This window comes from Ambystoma mexicanum, chromosome 6p, assembly GCF_040938575.1.
Source record: "Ambystoma mexicanum isolate Mex_15411 chromosome 6p, UKY_AmexF1_1, whole genome shotgun sequence".
Lineage (NCBI taxonomy): Eukaryota > Metazoa > Chordata > Amphibia > Caudata > Ambystomatidae > Ambystoma > Ambystoma mexicanum.
The window spans coordinates 165,939,690-165,963,243 of NC_090935.1; the positions used below are offsets into that span (position 1 = coordinate 165,939,690).

The window sequence follows — 23,554 nt, forward strand, 5'->3', positions numbered from 1 at the left end:
GCTCCTTTCCTCACTGGATGCAGTGAGTTTCTTCTAGTGAGGAAAGGTGCCACAGCCCAGGAGCGACCCTGGCTCCCATGACTTTCTTCACTGGATGCAGTGAGATTCTTCTAGTGAGGACAGGCGCCACAGCCTAGGAGCGACCTGGCTTCCCGCTCCTTTCCTCACTGGATGCAGTGAGATTCTTCTAATGAGGAAAGGCGCCACAGCCCAGGAGCGGCCCTGGCCTCCCGCTCCTTTCCTCACTGGCTGCAGTGAGATTCTTCTAGTGAGGAAAGGCGCCACAGCCCAGGAGCGACCATGGCTCCCATGACTTTCCTCACTGGATGCAGTGAGATTCTTCTAGTGAGGAAAGTCGCCACAGCCCAGGAACGACCCTGGCTCCCATGACTTTCTTCACTGGATGCAGTGAGATTCTTCTAGTGAGGAAAGGCGCCACAGCCTAGGAGCAACCTGGCCTCCCGCTCCTTTCCTCACTGGATGCAGTGAGATTCTTCTAGTGAGGAAAGGCGCCACAGCCCAGGCGCGGCCCTGGCCTCCCGCTCCTTTCCTCACTGGATGCAGTGAGATTCTTCTAGTGAGGAAAGGCGCCACAGCCCAGGAGCGACCCTGGCTCCCATGACTTTCCTCACTGGGTGCAGTGAGATTCTTCTAGTGAGGAAAGGGGCCACAGCCCAGGAGCGATCCTGGCTCCCATGACTTTCCTCACTGGATGCAGTGAGATTCTTCTAGTGAGGAAAGGCACCAAAGCCCAGGAGCGGCCCTGGCTCCCATGACTTTCCTCACTGGATGCAGTGAGATTCTTCTAGTGAGGAAAGGCACCAGAGTTCAGGAGCGGCCCTGGCTCCCACGCCTTTTACCATTGCATGCAGTGCAGTGAATTATGAGATTTGAGGTGGAGACCCCGTGGATTCTCCAGGCCAAGGAGAATGCACCCAAGGTAGATGGCATGATCAGAAACTGAAAAGGAAGAAATCATTTAAAAGTGCCCGAATCAAAGTGGGCCCACTTAACAAAGGTAAGACACAATCAAACTAGTACATTTTCATCCAATGGTCATCCAACAACTTACAGAGAAAAGTCAAGTTCACTCAGCATTCGCCATCTACAAGGGCTGTGATTCTCTAGTGAAATGCACTAAGATGTTCTCACCAAGGGTTGTTAGTCTCTGGTGGTGCCAGCTGAGATGAGATGTGATTTCATCAATTTCAATATTTGCAGGAAAATAATCAAGACTTAATAACCCAGAGTCCCCGCATCTCTTGAAAATCAGGACCATGGGCCAATTCCTGCTGTATTAAGGACAGGGCTGATGGCTGCATGATTCGCACGTCGCTGCATGAGATGTATTTATAGACTGTATAACTGACACAAAATAACTTTACAATACAGGGTGGACAGCAATGTGCAGGGAGGCAAGGCAATCTTGAAAGAGTGCCAGGAAGGTACAGAGAAGCACGCGGGCCCCAGAAACCAATACATTGCTGACACAAACGGAGAGGCAAGGCACCCTTGGAAAGCAATAAAGGGCTGACAGCATTATGCAGCAAGGCAAGGCACCCTTGGAAACCAATATCAGGCTGACAGCATTATACAGATTGGAAAGGCTCCCTTGGAGACCAATACAGGGCTGACAGCAATATGCAGAGAGGCAAGGTACCCTTGGAAAGCAATACAGGGCTGACAGCATTATGCAGAGAGGCAAGGCGCCCTTGGAAACCACCACAGGGCTGAAAGCATTATGCAGAGAGGCAAAGCGCCCTTGGAAACCAATACAGGTTTGAAAGCATTATGCAGAGAGGCAAGGTGCCCTTGGAAGCCAATACAGGGCTAAAAACATTATGCAGAGAGGGAAGGCACCCTTGGAAAGCAATAAAGGGCTGACAGCATTATACAGAGTGGAAAGACGCCCTTGGAAACCAATACAGGGCTGACAACATTATGCAGAGAGGCAAGGTGCCCTTGGAAACCAATACGGGGCTGAACGAATTATGCACAGAGGCAAGGCGCCCTTGGAAACCAATACAGGGCTGACAGCATTATGCAGAGAGGCAAGGCGCCCTTGGAAACCAATATTGGGCTGACAGCATTATGCAGAAAGGAAAGGCTTCCTTGGAAACCAATACAGAGCTGACAGCATTATGCAGAGAGGCAAGGCACCCTTGGAAAGCAATACGGTGCTGACAGCAATATGCAGAGAGGCAAGGCGCCCTTGGAAAACAATACAGGGCTGGAAGCATTATGCAGAGAGGCAAGGCACCCTTGGAAACCAATACAGGGCTGACAGCATTATGCAGAGAGGCAAGGCGCCCTTGGAAACCAATATTGGGCTGACTGCATTATGCAGAAAGGAAAGGCTTCCTTGAAAACCAATACAGGACTGACAGCATTATGCAGAGAGGCAAGGCACCCTTGGAAAGCAATACGGGGCTGACAGCAATATGCAGACAGGCAAGGCGCCCTTGGAAAACAATACAGGGCTGGAAGCATTATGCAGAGAGGCAAGGCGCCCTTGGAAACCACTACAGGGCTGAAAGCATTATGCAGAGAGGCAAGGCGCCCTTGGAAAGCAATACAGGGCTAGAAGCATTATGCAGAGAGGCAAGGCGCCCTTGGAAACCACTACAGGGCTGGAAGCATTATGCAGAGAGGCAAGGCGCCCTTGGAAACCACTACAGGGCTGGAAGCATTACGCAGAGAGGCAAGGTGCCCTTGGAAACCAATACGGGGCTGAACGAATTATGCACAGAGGCAAGGCGCCCTTGGAAACCAATACAGGGCTGACAGCATTATGCAGAGAGGCAAGGCGCCCTTGGAAACCAATATTGGGCTGACAGCATTATGCAGAAAGGAAAGGCTTCCTTGGAAACCAATACAGGGCTGACAGCATTATGCAGAGAGGCAAGGCACCCTTGGAAAGCAATACGGGGCTGACAGCAATATGCAGAGAGGCAAGGCGCCCTTGGAAAACAATACAGGGCTGGAAGCATTATGCAGAGAGGCAAGGCACCCTTGGAAACCAATATTGGGCTGACAGCATTATGCAGAAAGGAAAGGCTTCCTTGGAAACCAATACAGGGCTGACAGCATTATGCAGAGAGGCAAGGCACCCTTGGAAAGCAATACAGGGCTGACAGCATTATGCAGAGAGGCAAGGCACCCTTGGAAAGCAATACAGGGCTGACAGCAATATGCAGAGAGGCAAGGCGCCCTTGGAAAACAATACAGGGCTGGAAGCATTATGCAGAGAGGCAAGGCACCCTTGGAAACCAATACAGGGCTGACAGCATTATGCAGAGAGGCAAGGCACCCTTGGAAACCAATATTGGGCTGACAGCATTATGCAGAAAGGAAAGGCTTCCTTGGAAACCAATACAGGGCTGACAGCATTATGCAGAGAAGCAAGGCACCCTTGGAAAGCAATACGGGGCTGACAGCAATATGCAGAGAGGCAAGGCGCCCTTGGAAAACAATACAGGGCTGGAAGCATTATGCAGAGAGGCAAGGCACCCTTGGAAACCAATACAGGGCTGACAGCATTATGCAGAGAGGCAAGGTGCCCTTGGAAACCAATATTGGGCTGACAGCATTATGCAGAAAGGAAAGGCTTCCTTGGAAACCAATACAGGGCTGGAAGCATTATGCAGAGAGGCAAGGCGCCCTTGGAAAGCAATACAGGGCTGACAGCAATATGCAGAGAGGCAAGGCGCCCTTGGAAAACAATACAGGGCTGGAAGCATTATGCAGAGAGGCAAGGCACCCTTGGAAACCAATACAGGGCTGACAGCATTATGCAGAGAGGCAAGGCGCCCTTGGAAACCAATATTGGGCTGACAGCATTATGCAGAAAGGAAAGGCTTCCTTGGAAACCAATACAGGGCTGGAAGCATTATGCAGAGAGGCAAGGCGCCCTTGGAAAGCAATACAGGGCTGACAGCAATATGCAGAGAGGCAAGGCGCCCTTGGAAAACAATACAGGGCTGGAAGCATTATGCAGAGAGGCAAGGCACCCTTGGAAACCAATACAGGGCTGACAGCATTATGCAGAGAGGCAAGGCACCCTTGGAAACCAATATTGGGCTGACAGCATTATGCAGAAAGGAAAGGCTTCCTTGGAAACCAATACAGGGCTGGAAGCATTATGCAGAGAAGCAAGGCGCCCTTGGAAAGCAATACGGGGCTGACAGCAATATGCAGAGAGGCAAGGCGCCCTTGGAAACCAATATTGGGCTGACAGCATTATGCAGAAAGGAAAGGCTTCCTTGGAAACCAATACAGGGCTGGAAGCATTATGCAGAGAGGCAAGGCGCCCTTGGAAAGCAATACGGGGCTGACAGCAATATGCAGAGAGGCAAGGCGCCCTTGGAAAACAATACAGGGCTGGAAGCATTATGCAGAGAGGCAAGGCACCCTTGGAAACCAATACAGGGCTGACAGCATTATGCAGAGAGGCAAGGCGCCCTTGGAAAGCAATACGGGGCTGACAGCAATATACAGAGAGGCAAGGCGCCCTTGGAAACCAATACGGGGCTGACAGCATTATGCAGAGAGGCAAGGCGCCCTTGGAAAGCAATACGGGGCTGACAGCATTATGCAGGGAGGCAAGGTGCCCTTGGAAAGCAATACGGGGCTGACAGCATTATGCAGAGAGGCAAGGTGCCCTTGGAAAACAATACAGGGCTGACAGCATTATGCAGAGAGGCAAGGCGCCCTTGGAAAGCAATACGGGGCTGACAGCAATATGCAGAGAGGCAAGGCGCCCTTGGAAAGCAATACGGGGCTGACAGCAATATGCAGAGAGGCAAGGCGCCCTTGGAAAGCAATACGGGGCTGACAGCATTATGCAGAGAGGCAAGGCGCCCTTGGAAAGCAATACGGGGCTGACAGCATTATGCAGAGAGGCAAGGCGCCCTTGGAAAGCAATACGGGGCTGACAGCATTATGCAGAGAGGCAAGGTGCCCTTGGAAAACAATACAGGGCTGACAGCATTATGCAGAGAGGCAAGGCGCCCTTGGAAAGCAATACGGGGCTGACAGCAATATGCAGAGTGGCAAGGCGCCCTTGGAAAGCAATACGGGGCTGACAGCATTATGCAGAGAGGCAAGGCGCCCTTGGAAAGCAATACGGGGCTGACAGCATTATGCAGAGAGGCAAGGCGCCCTTGGAAAACATATCTAACGATGGTTTCTTTACAGTAGAAAGCGGAATCTCAGTCCTGAAGGAGCCAGGCAAGGATAAAGCAACACCACACACACACCTGTCAGTACAAAACAGCAAAGTGAGACACAGGGCGCCGCGGGACTGAGTCTAACGAACAAAAAAGAAAGACGGACGGATGGATGAGATTTAAGAAGCCCTAGAAGTGAACGATACATAAATAAACAAATAAGCACCAAAGCCGGGCGTCCCACCCACCCACAAAGCCGGGCGTCCCACCCACCCACTAACCAAAAAGCAGAATCCAAATCGATTTTCCGGATACGCACAATAATTATGTGTGATTAATATGTGCGTAAAACACATTTCAACACATGTTTGGCATATCTTGCTGGCGAGTCTAACTGGCCGGAGTCGAGGAGCCGCACTGAGAAATGTATGGATGAACCCTGTGTGGGATTGCCCTTCCTTCCTTCCTTCCTTCCTTCCTTCCTTCCTTCCTTCCTTCCTTCCTTCCTTCCTTCCTTCCTTCCTTCCTTCCTTCCTTCCTTCCTTCCTTCCTTCCTTCCTTCCTTCCTTCCTTCCTTCCTTCCTTCCTTCCTTCCTTCCTTCCTTCCTTCCTTCCTTCCTTCCTTCCTTCCTTCCTTCCTTCCTTCCTTCCTTCCTTCCTTCCTTCCTTCCTTCCTTCCTTCCTTCCTTCCTTCCTTCCTTCCTTCCTTCCTTCCTTCCTTCCTTCCTTCCTTCCTTCCTTCCTTCCTTCCTTCCTTCCTTCCTTCCTTCCTTCCTTCCTTCCTTCCTTCCTTCCTTCCTTCCTTCCTTCCTTCCTTCCTTCCTTCCTTCCTTCCTTCCTTCCTTCCTTCCTTCCTTCCTTCCTTCCTTCCTTCCTTCCTTCCTTCCTTCCTTCCTTCCTTCCTTCCTTCCTTCCTTCCTTCCTTCCTTCCTTCCTTCCTTCTCCCCCCTCTCCCTTCTTCCCTCCATCCCTTCCCTTCTCCTATTTTTGACCTCTTTCACTATATCTCCTACTCCCTCTTTCGTCCCTGCTTTTCTTCATCAAAGGGGCCGTTCAGCAAATGACTACAGTCTTAATCGTCGGATGAAGCCAGACACCGGAAACACCCCTGCCCCATAAGACACAGGTGTGATTTTCCGCTTCCCGCCAGTTGGCACTTCTCTGCCACAGAGCACTGTTTGGACCCAACACAAAATCACAGACGGATCAAAATTGGTTCGGTTACCTGGGTATGGGTGAATGCCATTCGCAAAAACGGCCTCGGCAGTAGGTTGCCCATTAGCCTGTGGCGGGAGGCCGGTGAAGCCGTTTACGCCAATTGGAGATTGGATGCTAGGCACAGCTGGGGCAGTGATGCCAGGCGGCGTGCTCCCACCTGAAAGGAAAAGAAGAATTAGTGTTCAGCCCCCAGTGGAGCCCAACCCGTATAACATTGTTACTGAACAAGACCAGCATCCAGGCACACAAGGAGATTCAATTCTCTACTGCAGAAGGTCGATAGCTTAAACAAGAGTGTTTTGTGTCTTATAGCGCCCAGGGGCCGCACGGCACGAGATGCGGCGCTTACTCACAGCCATCTTCACCAGAACGGCTACAGTCTGCCTTCATCCTACTTGGCGAGGAATTGCTGGGTCCTCAAGTTAACGATTTGCTCCTCCCAAGGGGAACTTGTGTGCTGTGGTGGTGGGGAACTTGTGTTCTGTGGTGGTGGGGAACATGCGTGCTGTGGTGGTGGGGAACTTGTGTTTTGTGGTGGGGAACATGTGTGCTGTCGGGGTGGGGAACTTGTGTGCTGTGGTGGTGGGGAACTTGTGTTCTGTGGTGGTGGGGAACTTGTGTGCTGTGGTGGTGGGGAACATGTGTGCTGTGGTGGTGGGGAACATGTGTGCTGTGGTGGGGAACATGTTTGCTGTCGGGGTGGGGAACTTGTGTGCTGTGGTGGTGGGGAACATGTGTGCTGTGGTGGTGGGGAACATTTGTGCTGTGGTGTGGAATATGTGTGCTGTCGGGGTGGGGAACTTGTGTGCTGTGGTGGTGCATTGGTTTCATGGACAGCATTGCCGCATACTGATTCATCACCCCTCCGCGTGCACCCAATGTGTCTCCCTCCACATGTCTGATCTTCCACCGCGTGTGTGTGGTCTCCAGCTGGATTTCACATGTATTTGATATCTGACTTACTTCCTGCTGTGACCATTCCATGCCATGTGTGGCGGGTACTCTCTCACTCAACGCATGTCCAACCTCACTCTCTCTCCACCCCAAATGCTACCTGCCCTTCCTAATCGCACCACTCCTCTTTCTTGTGTTGGGCAGACATGGATTGGGGGAGGTGGGTTGCAATTGTGAGCCTCCACTATGACACGAAGGGCGATCTCCTAGCAAGAAGAGAACCTCCTCAGTGGCACTGCTGAGACTTTACCGAACAATCCATGGAGGAAAAAAAACACCAATTTATTTTAATTATTAATTAATTGCTCTATGTTTTAACCCCACCCTAAACCCCTCCCCACCCGTTGTAATCCGTTACCCCATATATATATAGATATATATACATATATATATATACTTTTCTTTTAATAAAAAAATAGTCCAGGGGCGCCCCTCTGCGAGAACGAACACGGGCCATGGACCTGTTCTTTGGGATGGTACCCACTTGAGAGTCCGCAGCCACACTTTAGTTCATGCTCATTGAGGGGCGCCCAGGGCTAATTTCTTTGATTTTTTCAAGGGCCTTAGGTTTAGTCACCCTAAGTTTCCTAGGGTCATCCAAACGTGGACCCCTTGCTCACTGTGCTCAGAGAGGCACAGCTCCACCTCACTGATGAGGACCAACAAGGCTGGAACACGTGTCTGGGGGTGGCTGTTGGTACTCTTGGTCAGGAGAGAATTGCCATAGCATTTTGGTGCTGGACTCACCATGTGGGTGGGACAAAGACTGATATGCAAATAGATATTTCCCTTCTGTGAAAGGTACAGTGAGCTAAAATGTGGCTGCGGACTATAGAGCGGGTACCATCCCATAGAACAGGCCATTTATGCCGTGTTCGTGCTCCTAGGGGGGCACCCATGATCAATTATTTGATATTTTTTAAATCCATATTTTTTCGATGGATTTTCTTTAGTAAATAATCCATTGAAAAAATATTTTGCGTTAAAATCACTGGATACCCACTCCCACTTGTTTTATGAGCCACCATTCGGCGGCGTGAAATTCATCCGGGCTAGCACACTTTCTCCTTGGTTCCGAGGTGGCAAATCCTGACAAGGGCAACACTCAGACCCATGAAGAGGTCTACTAAGTGGAATGGAAAGCGGGCCGCCATTTTAAGATCACCATGCTATAGCCACCCATCTTATTGGTCAGCAAACATAGAGTGTTATCTTGCAGTGGGTAGCACCTTGAACCCTTCAAGACACTACTTCTCCCTAGAGAGATTCCGGACAATGACATGGGTAGCAAGGGTGGTAGCCATAACTCTGGCCACGTGGCTGTGTCCCCATGCATCCATTCGATAGCCGCACACCAATGCCAGCTTGATATGACATGCATCAAGAGACCTTCCCGCCCCGTGCTACAATCATACCATGCATGCCACAGAAATCCGCACAGTGTGTTGCATATTAGATTGTGTGGGTGTTTATTGTGTGCAGCTTCAAAGGTGTGCTCTTTTTGTGGTACACAAACATGCAACCTAAAAAGTGTGCCAGGACTCACTGGGGCAAACTTATTGTGCATGTATTAGGCTGACCGCCTTTCTTATTTATTTATTTATTTATTTTGACATTTGTAGAGCACACACAACTCCTGGGGCATCAGGGCGCTTTTACCAGTTACAAGAGCCCAGTTAGGCAAGGCATAGATGCCTACAATGACATTTTCAACATTAGGTCATGGGTCGAGACATAGGCAAGGTGAGCGGGTACAGTTATATGCACCTTAATAAGAAACATTTGCATCCCATGATTTAGCTGGACAGCTCCGAAGATATCTTAAGCACATGCGGTGCTCATGGGAGTGTGCCCTGTCATGTAAGTGCACTCGGGCAACATAGTCAGCCTCGGGTCACCAGGACGTACACAAGATGTGACCTGGTGAATACAAAGGGTGAGTAGCTGTGCAGCTATCTAGCGGATGCACGGGGACGCAGCTACGCCACCAAACATATAGCCACCGCCGCTGGTGCTAATGTCATGGCCCTGAATCTACCAAGGACACCGTAGTGTCTGGAGGCGTGGATACGCCACTGCAAGAAGTATCACGGCCACAGTCTGGACGTCAGGCCACAGTCATTGACATTCCTACACATTCACAAGTGGTTTTCCAACCATGATGATTGGGATGATGGAAGAGGCACTGCAGCATCTTGGTGTGCCCACCCCGCTCACACTCTGGGTGGACACAGAAGTGTTCAGGGGATGATGCCCTAGGTCTACTGTGCGCCCAGAGGTCCATGAACCATGATTGCAAAGAGGGTGGCAGTACCTCAATGTCTTCAGATGTGCCTCAAGAACTACTCAAACTCCGAGGGTGGCCACCCCCTCCCAGCGTACCATGTGTAGCTAAAGACATGTTTAGCACCTGAGATCCTGGAAATAGGGAACATGCTTCCCATGTTGTATTTCCAGTCCATTTTGCCCTACCTGGGACATGCTACATGCAATGCCCTACATGAGATGTGCTTCATTGGATACCCTACATGCAGGGCCGGCCTTAAGGCAGGGCTGGCCGGTCGACTGCCCAGGACACCATTAGCCCCCAGGGTACCATTAGCCCATCGCCACGGCAGCTCAGAGGCAGTCTTTCAAGAGCTCCCCGAGCTGGCATGGTGGGAGAAGGCACGGCAGGCACCCTATTGTTATTAAATGAGCCCATGGCGGTAACAACAGGGTGCTGATGCAAAAGCATCAGCACCCTATTGAGATGATGACCTCCCTGCTCCGACGCGGGAGCAAGGTGGTTTTCATTAGAATAGGGCCATCATGCATTAGCATGAGTGCCCTATTCCAGTGATTAACTCCCTGCTCAGGTGCTGGAGCGGAGAGTTACGAAAAAAATAGGCGTCCCCCGTATTGAAAAGGGGCGTGCGGGAGGGCACCAATTGTTTCTTAAACCACCAGGGGCGCTGCCACTGGTAAGACCAGCACTGCCTACATGGCCTGTGCTTCACGGGATGCCCTACATGGCATTCCCTGCATGGGGTGCTCTGCATAGGATAGGAGGCAAAACCTGTAGAAACAATGTTGTCTGCCGCTTTCTATGGTGTCTGCCTTTCAGATCAAAGCAGTAAGAGTTCACGTCCTATTTCCTGTTTCTGAAATACCGGTATATACAGTGTGAATCAGGGTCGCAACAAAACCTACATTTCCAATGGGGCTAACTGGTGATGGGAGGGGCCATTTCAGAAACTGGGCAGGGCAAACGTGGAGGCTCCACCCCCACTGTTCTACCCCCAATGTCTGGTGTGGGGATCAACTATCAAATAGTATATTTTAAAGCGCAATGTGCAGAGAGACGATGGAAGGCTTTCTTGAAAGTAGCAGCTTTAAAGTTTAACTGCGTTTGTGCAAGCACGTTTTTCGGAACAAACTCAGTAAAAATTTAACACCGCCAGTTTCCAGAAAAGTTTCCCTCACTTCTCTGGTTAACAAAATCCAAGTGCGATCCAACATATAACAACGTTATGTGTTTTTTCACATCCGTGTGGAGGGGGCTGATGTGCACATTTTCATTTTTCCTGAGGCAGAGAGGCGAGGGAAGGCTTTCTTGAAAGTAGCGGCTTTAAAGTGTCACAGCGTTTGCGCAAGTACATTTTTCTGCACACAGTGTAACACTTTAACCCCAGCCAGTATCAACAGTGTGAATACAGATCTTATATTCCTAGTTGCATCCTAGCTAGTATCTACAGTGTGAATACAAGTCTTATTTTCCTAGCTCCATCCTAGCCAGTATCTACAGTCTGAATACAGGCCTTACTTTTCCTTAGTTCCATTCTAGCCAGTATCAACAGTGTGAATACAGATGATCATATGTTCCTAATTCCATCCTAGCCAGTATCTACAGTGTGAATACAGGTCTTATTTTTCTAGTTCCATCCCAGCCAGTATTTACAGTGTGAATACAGGTCTTATTTTCCTAGCTCCATCCTAGCCAGTATCTACAGTGTGACTACAGGCCTTACTTTTCCTTAGATCCATCCTAGCCAGTATCTACAGTGTGAATACAGGTCTTATTTTCCTTAGTTCCCTCCTAGCCTGTCTTTAGAGTGTCTATGTTCTTTAGTATCTTCTTAGCAGGTAGCCACAGAAAGATTTCAGTCCTCTTTTTCTATAGTTACTTCCTAGCTGGTCTGTATGTGAACATTCCAGTTCTTCTTTTATCTGTGCATTCTTAGCTTATGTTTTTTGGGAAGATTTAATTTCAATTTTGTTTCTGTAGTTTCTTCAAAGCTGATGCCTCATACTAATTCAGCTTTGCTCCTGGGCCTACTAAGAATATGGCAGGGCTTCCTATTTCTATTACGTTCCTGTTCTGTTTCTTGGGAGTAGGATTTCTCAATATCTTTCCAGGCTGTTTTTACAACTAAAATGTCAATTAATGTTGTATTACTGCGCGGTCCATGCAAGAATCTACTGACAGCATTTGACATCATTGACGGATGATTTTTCTCTATGTGCAACAACACTTTTTCACTGTATCTTCTGCCTTCCTTGACTATCGGTGGCCTGCGCTACACATACATACGAGGAGTCTTGTTTTCAAATAGTTGTATGTGTTATGTTGTGCGACATCTGTAAAGTGCCTAACTGCCACTCTTATAGCCTCGAAGCACTGTGGGATGTCTGGGACTAGTCTATAGTCTGAACATTACCTGATAAACTGTACATTAGAAAGCAGGAACTCGACAAGTGCTGTGCCATTATCTGCAACATGTGTTCTGTGTTAACCTTTCAGGGTGTGTTTGCTAGAGTTCAGAGAAGGGATTTTGAAAGACATTTGCCCACAGTGTCTTAAGCCTCCCCTATAGGGCCATGACACATTCCACCCTCCATCTGTTGCCCAACGCTGATTTATAATACATATAATATTATCAAACTTTTGCATAGTGCTTGCTCTATGTGAGATCCCACCTCCCCCTAAGCACAGGAATGTTAGGCACTATTGTTACACAATTTAATGGCACTATATAACTAGACCACCTCTTCCTTCTTCTGACCTGCAGCTGCTTGTACGACCCTGCCTGCTGGCAGTGGCTGCATACTCACCCGAGGTGGGAGTCATGGGTGCGGCGGCAAGGCCGTTCATGTTCAGTGCCGCCATCTGCTGCATCTGGGCCGCTGCGAAGGCCGCCATTGGGTTCAGGTACCCTCCCTGCGCCACGGACGCCATGATGGCGGCCTGCTGCTGCATCAGCTGGAACAAAGAGAACAGCGAAAAAATATCAAGCGTTCACAGGCTGGGCATCCCCACAGAGGCCGGGGCGACTGCTGGCATCACGCGGCACAGCTGGCAATGGCGCATGGGGAGGGGAGGTAAGGAAGGGGGTGCTTGCTTGGTAGGATCTCCCTGGAAGGTATCCACGGCAGCTGGCAGCAGGGCGCGGATCAGTACCCTCAAACCAGCTGCTGTCGACAGCCCACTGGTAGGGAGACTGCGTGCGCGTCCCATATTCTCCATTTTCTGTCATAATAGGGTTCCACTTTAGGACAGCTCGGTGCACCCCAGTGGAGGCTTTCATTCGCCATAAGGTATAAGATGAACGACCAGGCAGAACTCAACAAGCAGCGCCCACTAATACCATAAGAATGCACAAATACTCATTTCCAGGGGCCAGATTACAGAAACTTTGCACTGGTGCAAGATCACAGTAGCACTAGGGCAAAGCTTGCCACATTTCGCACAACAAAGGGACATATTAGAAAACCATTGCACCATAGCAAGTGTAGTTGCGCACGTTGTAAACCCCAGGGAAAAAATTGCCTTTGTGCAGAAAAGATACATTTTCACTGCATTATTGCAAATTGTCAAAGTTTGCTCTAGTGTTGATACAGAGTGTTATTAGCACAAGGAAACACACTGCCCGGGTAAAGAAAATACGGAATATGTTATTAATACTGCACTGCAGTACTCCCCCTACCCCTGCTCTCACTCTCCTGCCCCCCACACATGGTGCAATGTCCTTTCATTGACAGCTATTTTCTGACAGGCTTTTTTAATGAAAATGTTTCACTGAAAAAACCCATAAAAAATATAGGGGGTGGGAAAGGGAATATAAAGGTTTGGGGGATCGGGAATAGTAGAAACAATGATAGCGGAGGAGCGGGAGGGGGGCTGAGGGTGGAACCACCCCGAAAATGAAAAAGAAACATGTTTGATGGTTTTTTTCAGTGGAAAATGTTGGTTAAAAAACCTGTTGAAAAAATAGATGTCGATGAAATAACATAGAACCACACACACACAAAATTACGCGCACACACACAGACATACACAATTCTAGAGCGAGAGAGAATGTGGGACCGAGAGAGACAGCGACAGAACAAGAAAGTGAGGGACATAGAGGGTGTGAAAGAAAGGATGAGATACACAGAGGAAGAGAGAGAGAGAGTGAGAGAGAGAGAATAGGAGTGACAGAAAGCTAAGAGTGAAACAGATGAAAATAAAGGAAGACCTTGAAGAGTATCTTCTCAAATATAACATGTATTTCCCCGAATCACCCTCACGGACTGGGGTTCATGTAGAAGTCTGGCCAGCAGCCAATAAAACTAGGTAGGAACCGACATATCTTAAAGCCAATGGCACGCCAATCAATACCCCATAAAACCTTAAATCGGGTTTGATTTAGATTATTCTCTTCCTTTATTAACTACTTGCTCTGGTGATGCAGACAATTAAGGGACCTGGCGGTCGGATCGCGCTGCAGGCTCAATAGGTTTTAAGGACAGCTCTGGCAGAAGCTGGCATTGCCGTGCGAGCGGTGTCAGGTGGATACGCGCACGCGCCGTCGTTACTCGTGATAGCGGATGTGAGAACGAGGATATCATGCAGCAGTGTGGTTCTTCCATGACTGGTAGTTCTTCTAAGCTTCTACTCCTGGGCACCTGGAGGTGTAGCGACTGCCAAGCTTTCGTTAGTGGCTGCGACACAGAATACCAGCATTAGCCGCACACCCTCGTTAGTGTCACTAGTGAAGGACTTCCACATGAAAGGCAATTGGTGTTACCAGGGACAGCAGCGAGAACAAATACTTGAATCTATCGCTGCAATATGACTTCAAAAGACATCCAGCCAAAAAATATAACGGAACACTCGGTTTGGGTCTACTTGGTTGAAAATATTTGACCTTTTCACATTTGCCCGAATTTGTTTGCTCTTTTTTTAGTCGAAAATGCAGGGGAGATGCCCCGAACCTCTCCCTATTCCCTTACCCCACCCCATATATTGTAGTACCTACCCCGCAGCGTCCTGCCGCTGTTTTTTCTATTGTTGCGATCTTTTTTGGATGATTTGAATAAACTCGTGTCAATTGTGATGCGAGTTGCACATTTCTTTGGGACTGCTTTGGAGATGTCTGTTGTCCTGCCGGGAGTGCGCTTTTCTTTCCTCCTTGTTTTGTTGATATATATATAATTAAATTTGACTGAATTTCGACCCACATATGTTGACACTGAATGGAGCAGACGCGGGTGGTGTCCATCTCGACCATTCTCTCGGTGGTCTAGAAATACTTGTGTGGACGAGCAATCCGGTTATTTTATGCATGTGGGTGAAAGACCGCTATGCGATAAATGAAGACTTGCATGGTCAAGACATCCCTATGCATTCAAGCAATGTGTGTGTGGGCGAGGGACCCATTTGTACTATATACGCACCTTTTGGGTTTTTGTTTGTCAGGAAAACACTGTGCACATAGATCATTCAGCAAACATGATGCTTGTATGTAGGCAGGAATGTAGCTCACAGAGTACTCAACATGATAAAAGAATAATTGTTTCTGGAATGTATTCTTATGTGGTAATGGAAAACATTTATGATGGATGGACACCTGTGTAGCAATGTTATGTTATGTTAAAAGAACCTCTACAGCGCAACTTTGACCCGAGGGTATCTTGGCACTATGAATTTCTTAACCTAGAGAAAGCACCACAAAAATAGTGCAAATTCGAGCAGTATTTAGCAAAAAAGATTCGTTTTTAACACTTTCCGAAAAGCAAGCTGGTGAAGAGTTGCACGCAGGGCCAAGGAAAGTGAGTGCCACAAAACCTGTGGGCGCGACCAAAAAGGCTCGCCCACCGACGCTGGCTCTAGCAATAAGATACTTGTGTGGGGTGCAAGAATGCTGTGGGGTGCAGGATTGTCTGTGTGGCTGAGGAAGCATTATTTGGTAGAGGAATGCATGTGTGTCAGAGCAATACATGTGTGCAAGTCTCAGGAGGATAGCTCAGGGGCAAGGCGCTAGTCTTGGAAGCAAGACGACGTGGATCAACACAGGTTCGATTCCTGGGTCTGCGCTTGGAAACCTCTGGGCATTAAGCGCATTATAAATAACCAATTACAAATACAAGTAGAACCCGTCTATGAATAACAGTTTGGTGTTGTGGTAAAGGAATCCTCGGGTGGTGGAAGGGAAGTCCACTATGTGGCAGATCCAGCAGAACACATGATGCAGAAGTAAAGCTCACAGATGGACAATAGGATAAGCACCTAGAGGTCCATTACTGCGACTCTCTCTAGGCAAGAGGTGCCAGAATGGGGCAAGCAATAGTGCATCACAGGCTTCCCACTGTATATGGATTCTGCCGTCACTCTAGTTCTCTGATCAAAGTGCAGCCTCGGGGATATAGTACTGAGCACTCTTCTTGGCTCTCCAAACATTGTTTCTGGAACACAACACCCTGCACCCTTTTTAACTCTTAAACATAGCCCCAGGCATATAGCACCCAACCCGCTAATCCTATCACGGCCATAGTGCCTAGCTGCCAGGGGTATAATGCCCAATTTGCACCTCAGCAATATAGTGCCCAGCATATTTCTAATGGATATAGGGCCCAGCTTACGCACTGGCACACAGGCGGCATATACGTACGAATTTGCACTCGTCGTCGTGTCAGGATTCCCCTGGCCACTATAATCCCGCTTCCCGTACAGAACCTAGCCCAAGATTCTACCAAAATGGCTGACGTTGGGCTATACAAGACCCAGTTACATTACATTACATTCGCAGAGGCCCAGCTCGCTCTGGATCCTATAAAATACCCCTTCCCATAACCATCGATAGACTCCGGTTCGAACGGAACACTTGCCTTATTTTCCATATCTCTGTCATAAAATAATAAAACAAGAGCATGAAGGCAATTCATTGAGTAAAGCTACTGTAATATCCTGGGCGTCAGGCAGGTCAGGCAGGGAGCGGGAAGAACGCTGGGCCCAGGTATGCAGAAAAGGAAACTGCTCTATGGCTACGGGTAAAGTGGCTAAGCAGAAGCTCAAGGGATTGGCTTCCACCATAAAGTCCCTTCCAGCCCTCACACCTGGAATCTGGAGACCACCAGGATTCCACCAGCATAGCTCAGGCTACAAGATGCACGTGCTCTTCATAAACGTTCCCACCCACTCCATCGGGGGTGCAGATAAATCAGTGGGATCAAGTAATTGCTGCGCAGAATCCTCGTTACTTCTCTGTGATGTATGGAGGGCGGTCCAGCTCTCAGGGCAGCTGTACATGTGGGCCTTGGCCCTGTTTCCTGACAGTGTTTTTAAATCTGCAAAGCCGCCCACAGCTGCTTTTGCTGAAATGTATGTGCTGCATGTATTCATTTATTTAATTGTGATTTTATAATGGCAGCTAATACCATACCTGAGTTCGGTTTCTAAGTGCAGATCTGGGATTCGGACCTCTGTTGCTCTGTGTGGTCTTGTTTCCAAGAGGAGCGCGTTGCCCTTGTGCTAGCCTCCATTCATGTAAGAGTATCATTACTGCAGCCAAAGCCAACTAACGCGAATCGCCCATAGCATTCTGATGCACAGGGATCACACCCAGCCCATTAGGACAGCATAAAGGGGATACTTCACTGACATGCCTGGAAAATGTTCTCTCCCCACCCGCCCGATTCCTGTTTCTTCCCCATTTCGACAGGGATGTGTCTCACATCCACACCAGTCCAACACACAGGATTCTCCCTGACCCACCACACACCACACACACACGGGACCGCCCACGATGAATGTGGGCTCGCATCTTCTTGCAGGCCTTTATTTATTTATTTATGCACTCCTGCTGAATTAATATCTGCAAATAAAGAAGACAGTATATAAAGTTGTTTAGACTTTTGTTAACCGGGTGCACGAGTGCCACCCTTAGGAAATTAAAAACAAAGGTTGCTTTAGTTGACGTTACTAAACATATGTGGGTGCATTGCTCTGTTGGCATATGCATACCAAGCGAAGCTTGAACAGGAGCTGCATCCTGCCGCTCCCCATATATGTTAAGCTCCCATATACTGTGCCTCATCGGCTATGATGTCTATATGCACTGTCTGGTCACAGTTGCAAAATAAGGTCACCACTTATGGAAATGAGTGTGGCTCGTGGGCAGTAGTAACGCCAGCGGATAGGAGTCAATCCGGTCCGTCAACAGCAGGGGCAGGCATTACAATCCCACAGCATGGAGAGGAAGGAATATTTTAGGATACAAAGCCTGCATTGGCGCTGTGTGTAGATTACAATGCACTGTAGTGCAGCACACACTATATCGGTGGCGGAGGGACCTATGGCATCCATCTTTAAAGTAGGTGCTCACAGAAGCGGAGACAATGGGCCTCATTACGACCCGGGCGGTAAGGTATTACTAGTACCGGTAAGGGCACTGGTGCCGGTAATCCCTTACCGCCCAATTCCGAGGTCCCTTTGCGGGTCCTAGCCGTTAAGGACGGGACCCGCAGAGGGACCTTGGAGGTAATTATGGTACCACAATTTGCAGTACCGTAATTACCACCTTCCCCATTTCTATTGAGCCCTATGGGGGCAAAAATGGGAATGGGGAAGGGCCAATGGTGAATGGGGAATTACCGCCCTGCCAACCTTGGAATGGGGCGGTAATTCCGCCATTCACCATGGCAGAATCGGTAAGGTACTGGCGTCAACCATGGCGCTAATAGCGCAATGGTTAACACTTGGGTCGTAATGAGGCCCAATGCCTTGCACAGCAGAGGCTTGCACTGGAGTGACATTGGTAGGCGTGGGTAGAATTGTACACCTCTGCAGTACTAGTATTCCACGAGGTCACCTGACCTTGACCGCAGCACATTTGCACTGCTGTAAAGTGGCCATGGGTTGAAGGGGACCACATCCCATAATATGCAGTTACCATGCGGCTGGATATTGGCGCTGTCGCCACACAGTGAATGTGTGTTGTCACAAGCTGCTGTGTATAGGCAGCCATGTTCTATCATCCCCTGTGTTTTATCCGCGGCACTTTTTTGCCGAAAAGGTTTTGCTGAAAAAAGCATCAAAAAATATGGGTGGGGGCATATAAGGTGTAGGCTGGGGTGGTGTATAGGGAACAAATAACAGGGGGGGGGGTTGGGGATGTCCCCCCAAATAAAAAAATAAAAAATGTTATTTTTTTTTCAGAAAATAAATTCTACAAAAAGTGGCACGAAAAATAACGGGCGAACAATGAACATAGAACCGTAGATAGATGCTGTGCTGCAACAATCAGGCTCATTCTGGCTTTGCTAACCGGGTAGACAGAAATCACCCATTTAAACGGTGAGAATACACACCTTTGCAGGTGACAAAAGACCAGAGGGCACCAAACCTCAAGTACATTCTCCTTGCAGAATGTTAACTCCTGACTCCATAGAGTATGAGCAAGGCACCCCCAGTAAGTACACATCGCGGTGCCTGGTAGAGGCCAGGCTGACACGGCTGAGAGCAGGCCCGGTGATTGGTAGAAGCCAGGTTACACTACTGTTGGCCATTCTGGGATAGGCCCAGTCCTGGTTTTCAATCCAGCTAATTATTAGTAGATTGCTTGTAGAAATGAAAACAACATTTGTTATCAAGAGTCTTAGAACCTGGGCACTCTGCTCCACGGAAGGGCTACCTGCGACTCTCGGGTGAGTGCACAGAACCCAGCTCCTTCGTCGAACAAATGCACAATAACATTTTGAAAAAGGTGAGCACCCATACCACTTCACAATCAACATTTTGACTTTGAAGCCTGTGGAAGCGTGCATAATATTTAACCCATCTGGCCACATCGCCAAACATTACCAAGTACCTTATACATGGGCACTGTAGTTTGCTTTCTAGCGCCACACCATGGAGAGAGTGGAGACGTGCTGTTAGTTCATCTTTAGGCTAATCAGTGATGTCAGCTGACAAAGAAAGAAGAACTAATTGATATAGAGAACATTTGCAGAGACAACTAGTCTCGTACCTGGGCAAAGGGTGTATGTATCATGTGTGCAATCATGTAACATTTTGCACTTCATCTGCCTCACAGTCAGAAAGTGCTTCATTTATTATTGTGATTGCTGCAGGACGCGCTAATTCCTATCCAGATGCCGCGGGGGAGAGGGCAATCCCAGTTGGGGGGATCACAGGAGGAGAACAAGTTCCCAGCCCCCCCTTTAATTGTATCTGGGCTGCTCCTGAAGAAGGCAGCCTGCTTCTTCACCCCCTCTCCGCCCTTCTAAAGCTTCCCAATTATCACATGCTGATTAAGACAGGGACCTGACCCCAAGTAAGCTTCCCAGTAGATGAGGGTGTTTTTGAACTTTAAAATATGCCATTTGAAGTGCAGATTTGCTGGTGTCAGGCAGGGCCAGTGAGCACTAATAACCGAGCAGGCTGGTTATCGCAGGCCGCAGCCGCCACGAAGAAGCCGCGCGCAATATGCCTAAGACGTGATGGCGTGCCTTGATTTGTTTTTCTTAATTCCCCGAGAATTATGTCTGCACCAGCAAGCAGATCACTTCATCTACTGAGAAAGTTTTTTTTTTCTACTTCTGTGCCTTTTAATTTTTGTTTGCTTTACTCCTCAGAATCCTGCCAGCAGAGATTGGCTGTGGCACCGCGTGCCGTGGTATTCGTGGACACCTCACCTCTCTGCGTCGAACAGAGACTCCGGGGCCATGGCATGCATTAATGGGACACAGCAAGTGCATCCTCGAGGGAAGAGGTGGGAAATGAGGGCTCAGGAGAAAGATGACGTCACCTTCTAGAATATGCAATAGATTCCAGTCTTTGATTTATTTTGGAATACAATTTACCCTTCCTGGTGTCTCAGGCTTAAGATGTGGCACTGCGTTGTATTTTGTTCCTTGTCATGTTTGGGGTGTTTGGTTTTGTTATTTAAAGAATGCAGATGTGTGTGCATTGTCTCGTGCTCGGACAAATGCATGCTGATAGTATGTTGACTCCATGTTGGACCGGATGTGCAGATGAGCGGGCGGCTGGCAGCGTGTTGCGGAAGAAAAGTCTGACAGGTCAGCTGGTGACCCCTTGCTGAAGAGTGGTTGGTCCGGCAGGTGTTTCTATGTTTCTGTATATCTCAAGCATTTATAGAATGTTTTAAAGGGAACTTGGGTCCTAAATAAAAAGTAAAGACGAACCATCCGTTTGGTATTGATGGCTTGTGTTATGTTACATTAAAGGATTGTATCACCACCTGCGGTGTCCCTTGGCACTCTGGCGGATCTGTAAAGCAAGGGGGTTGGCTATCGGGGGTGAGTTAGTAGGACTGAGTGGGAAGAAAGAGCATGAAAGCTATGATGTGCTGTTGGCAGCTTCAGTTCGGTTTACACCGCTCGTTGAACGCAGGTGTGAATTTTCGATCAGTAGCCATCATGTGATGTCGTGCAAGGCTATGTGTGGTTTGTTTCAATGTAATTGTAATTGGTTATTTATGACGTGCTTACTACCCAGAGGTTTCTATGCATGGACCTGGGGATCAAACCTGTGTTACTCTGCGTCGTCTTGCTTCCAATGCTAGCGCGTTGCCCCTGAGCTATCCTCCTGAGACAAGTCAATTACGGGCGGTTTGTTGTGCTGTAGAGGTATGGTTGTGTTTAGTTTAGAGTTTGAGAGGTGTATGCAGGGGGATGAGTTTTTTAATGGGGTTGGTTAGTGGTGATACTTTAACGTACCTCCTCAGTTTTCGCCTCCTGTGGCACATATCCCTGCCAATGTCGTACATTGTCCTGTGCTGCAATTCCCACTCCTATTCTCTGGGCAGAGGTGTGGGTTGTTAACAGGGCTATTTGGTGGTGATACCTTCTCCACCCCCTGTGTTCACACTAATGGACGTCTACATCACTTTACCCCTGCCACATCCTGGTGTGCAGCAACCATAACCTACATGGTCCCCTTGAGGAGGGGGCACCTCTTTCATGTGCCTTTGAGCTCCTTGGGCCCCAGGATCTAGCTGTTCAGTCGCCACTCTATCCCCTTTGATTCTAATGCCCTCTGCCTGTTGTTCAATTAATAATTAAATGTTGGTCCCATCTCTCTCCTTTGTTTCCGGTAGGGCCCTCTATGGGAAAGGGTGCAACTGGGTCTCCCTCCCCTTCGGAGGCCTCTCTACTTCCCTACACATTGCTTTTGGTCTGCCCTAGTCCCCCATCTTTCCATATGTTTGTTCATTTCATGGGACGTGGGTGTTGCTCATTCGTTTTCGTCCCATTCTGAGTTGAAGAGCCAGGTATTCTGAATTTTCGATGGTCCTTCATGGTTCATATTTCTCTGGGGAGGGAGTTTCAAAGTTTAACAGCTAGGCAAGTTAAGGATGATCCACCAAGTTTTTTTCTGGTGTATGGTTTAGGTACCAGGCGAATATCGTCACAGGATTTGAGTGTTCTGGTCGGCTGATAAAGGGTGATTTTCTTTTGTATGAATTCTGCTCCTTGGCCGTGGATTGCTGTTATGCACATTGTTTTGAATGTACTTCGTTTTTTTACTGGCAACCAAAGTAGCTTCTTTAGCACAGAAGTGATGTGGTCCCTCGACTGTGAGGCTGTCCAATCAGCCTCTGCAAAAAAACCTAAGACAGCTCATGACAAAATCAAAAAGGACCTGGAAAATGACACACCCTCTCTGACCTCTCTTTCCTTAACATCTAAACCAAATGTAGGCCAATGTAAATATTCTTTCAAAGATATCTCTGAGTCAGATATGGACTCAATTGTGTCCTTTATGAATGCAACGTCAGTCGAGAGAATATCCTCCTGATAAAACTAGTGCTGGATAACAAAGTCATCATCACCCCTTTCCTCACTCGTCTTGTAAATGCCTCGTTTGACAATCTATCTATATCAGAGGCAATTAAAGTCGTCACCATCACCTCTTCGGTAGAAAAGGCAGGCCTGCACCCTAAAGTTGCCAAAAACCTGAGGTCTATTACCAACGCCAATTTCTTGTTAAAAGTCCTGGACAAGGTAGCTACTTATCAACTGTAAGCCCACTGTGAGGCAGACCTTATATTTCACAACAGACAGTCTGGTTTTCGAGTTCATCATAGCACAGAGGCTGCCTTAATAGATGTGCAGACCAACATGCTTGAGATGATGGACCAGGGAAAATCAGGCTGCTGGTCCTCCTCGATCTACCCGCTCCTTTTGATCTGCCTGATCATGGACACCTGTTAAACACTCTTACACATATTGGGAATTGTAAAATGGAATCTGCCAACTGGGTCAAATCATTCATATACAACAGACATTTCTCTGTATGTTGGTAAAGTGCCTCTGTTGAGTCTTCTCCAATCCTTTGTGGGAGTCTGCAGGAGGCATGCATTTCGCCCACTATTAAACTTGTATGTTAGACCCCTTTGTAGCATTCTGGAGGATATCGGGATCTTTTTCAGAAAACTATGCAGATGACACTCAACTAATCCTCGAAATCAGCCGGGATTATGATCATTATGTGCTGAACCTTAACACCATTGAACGGTGGATGACTAACAAATGGCTCTACCTTAACAGAGCAAAAAACTGAGTTACTCTTGTTTGGAAATATGGCCGCGAGGGCCAAATTAAGGAAGGAATACGCTCGTTTTTACTTTAAGGATTGTTCCAATCCCGTTGTTAGCAAAATAAAAATGCTGGTGGTGTTTCTTGACGTTTCTCTAGGCGGAGAAACCCAAAAAAACTTTGGGCCTCATTACAACTCACCCGTTATGGAAACAACGGTGGCGGTAAACCCGCTGCCACCGTTGTTTCCATACCGGGTGATCACGACTCCTGCAGGCGGAGGCGTCAATCCCGCCAGGTCTGACCTGGCGGGTTTAACACCACCCTCCTGCAGCCGGACGAGGAAACACCGGCACCATCACAAGATGATCCCCTATGGGACTCAATGGGAATGGGGATTAACACCATTCCGC

The 23,554-nt window shown here is 48.4% G+C and overlaps 1 protein-coding gene across 18 annotated transcripts in view; it reads right to left on the reverse strand.

The window, feature by feature from the left end:
• Nucleotides 1–23,554, reverse strand: part of CELF4 (CUGBP Elav-like family member 4) — a 1,533,185-nt gene that overhangs the window by 205,621 nt on the left and 1,304,010 nt on the right. For all 18 annotated transcript variants that reach the window (XR_011280606.1, XR_011280603.1, XR_011280605.1 and 15 more), the window contains exons 7-8: nt 12,435–12,582; nt 6,394–6,543 (exon numbers count right to left, since the gene is read on the reverse strand). Coding sequence is in view for 13 of the 18 variants with exons in the window: in XM_069626873.1 (XP_069482974.1) it covers nt 6,394–6,543; nt 12,435–12,582 (298 nt within the window). In the remaining 5 variants the exon portion in view is untranslated. The remainder of the gene's footprint in view (nt 1–6,393; nt 6,544–12,434; nt 12,583–23,554) is intronic.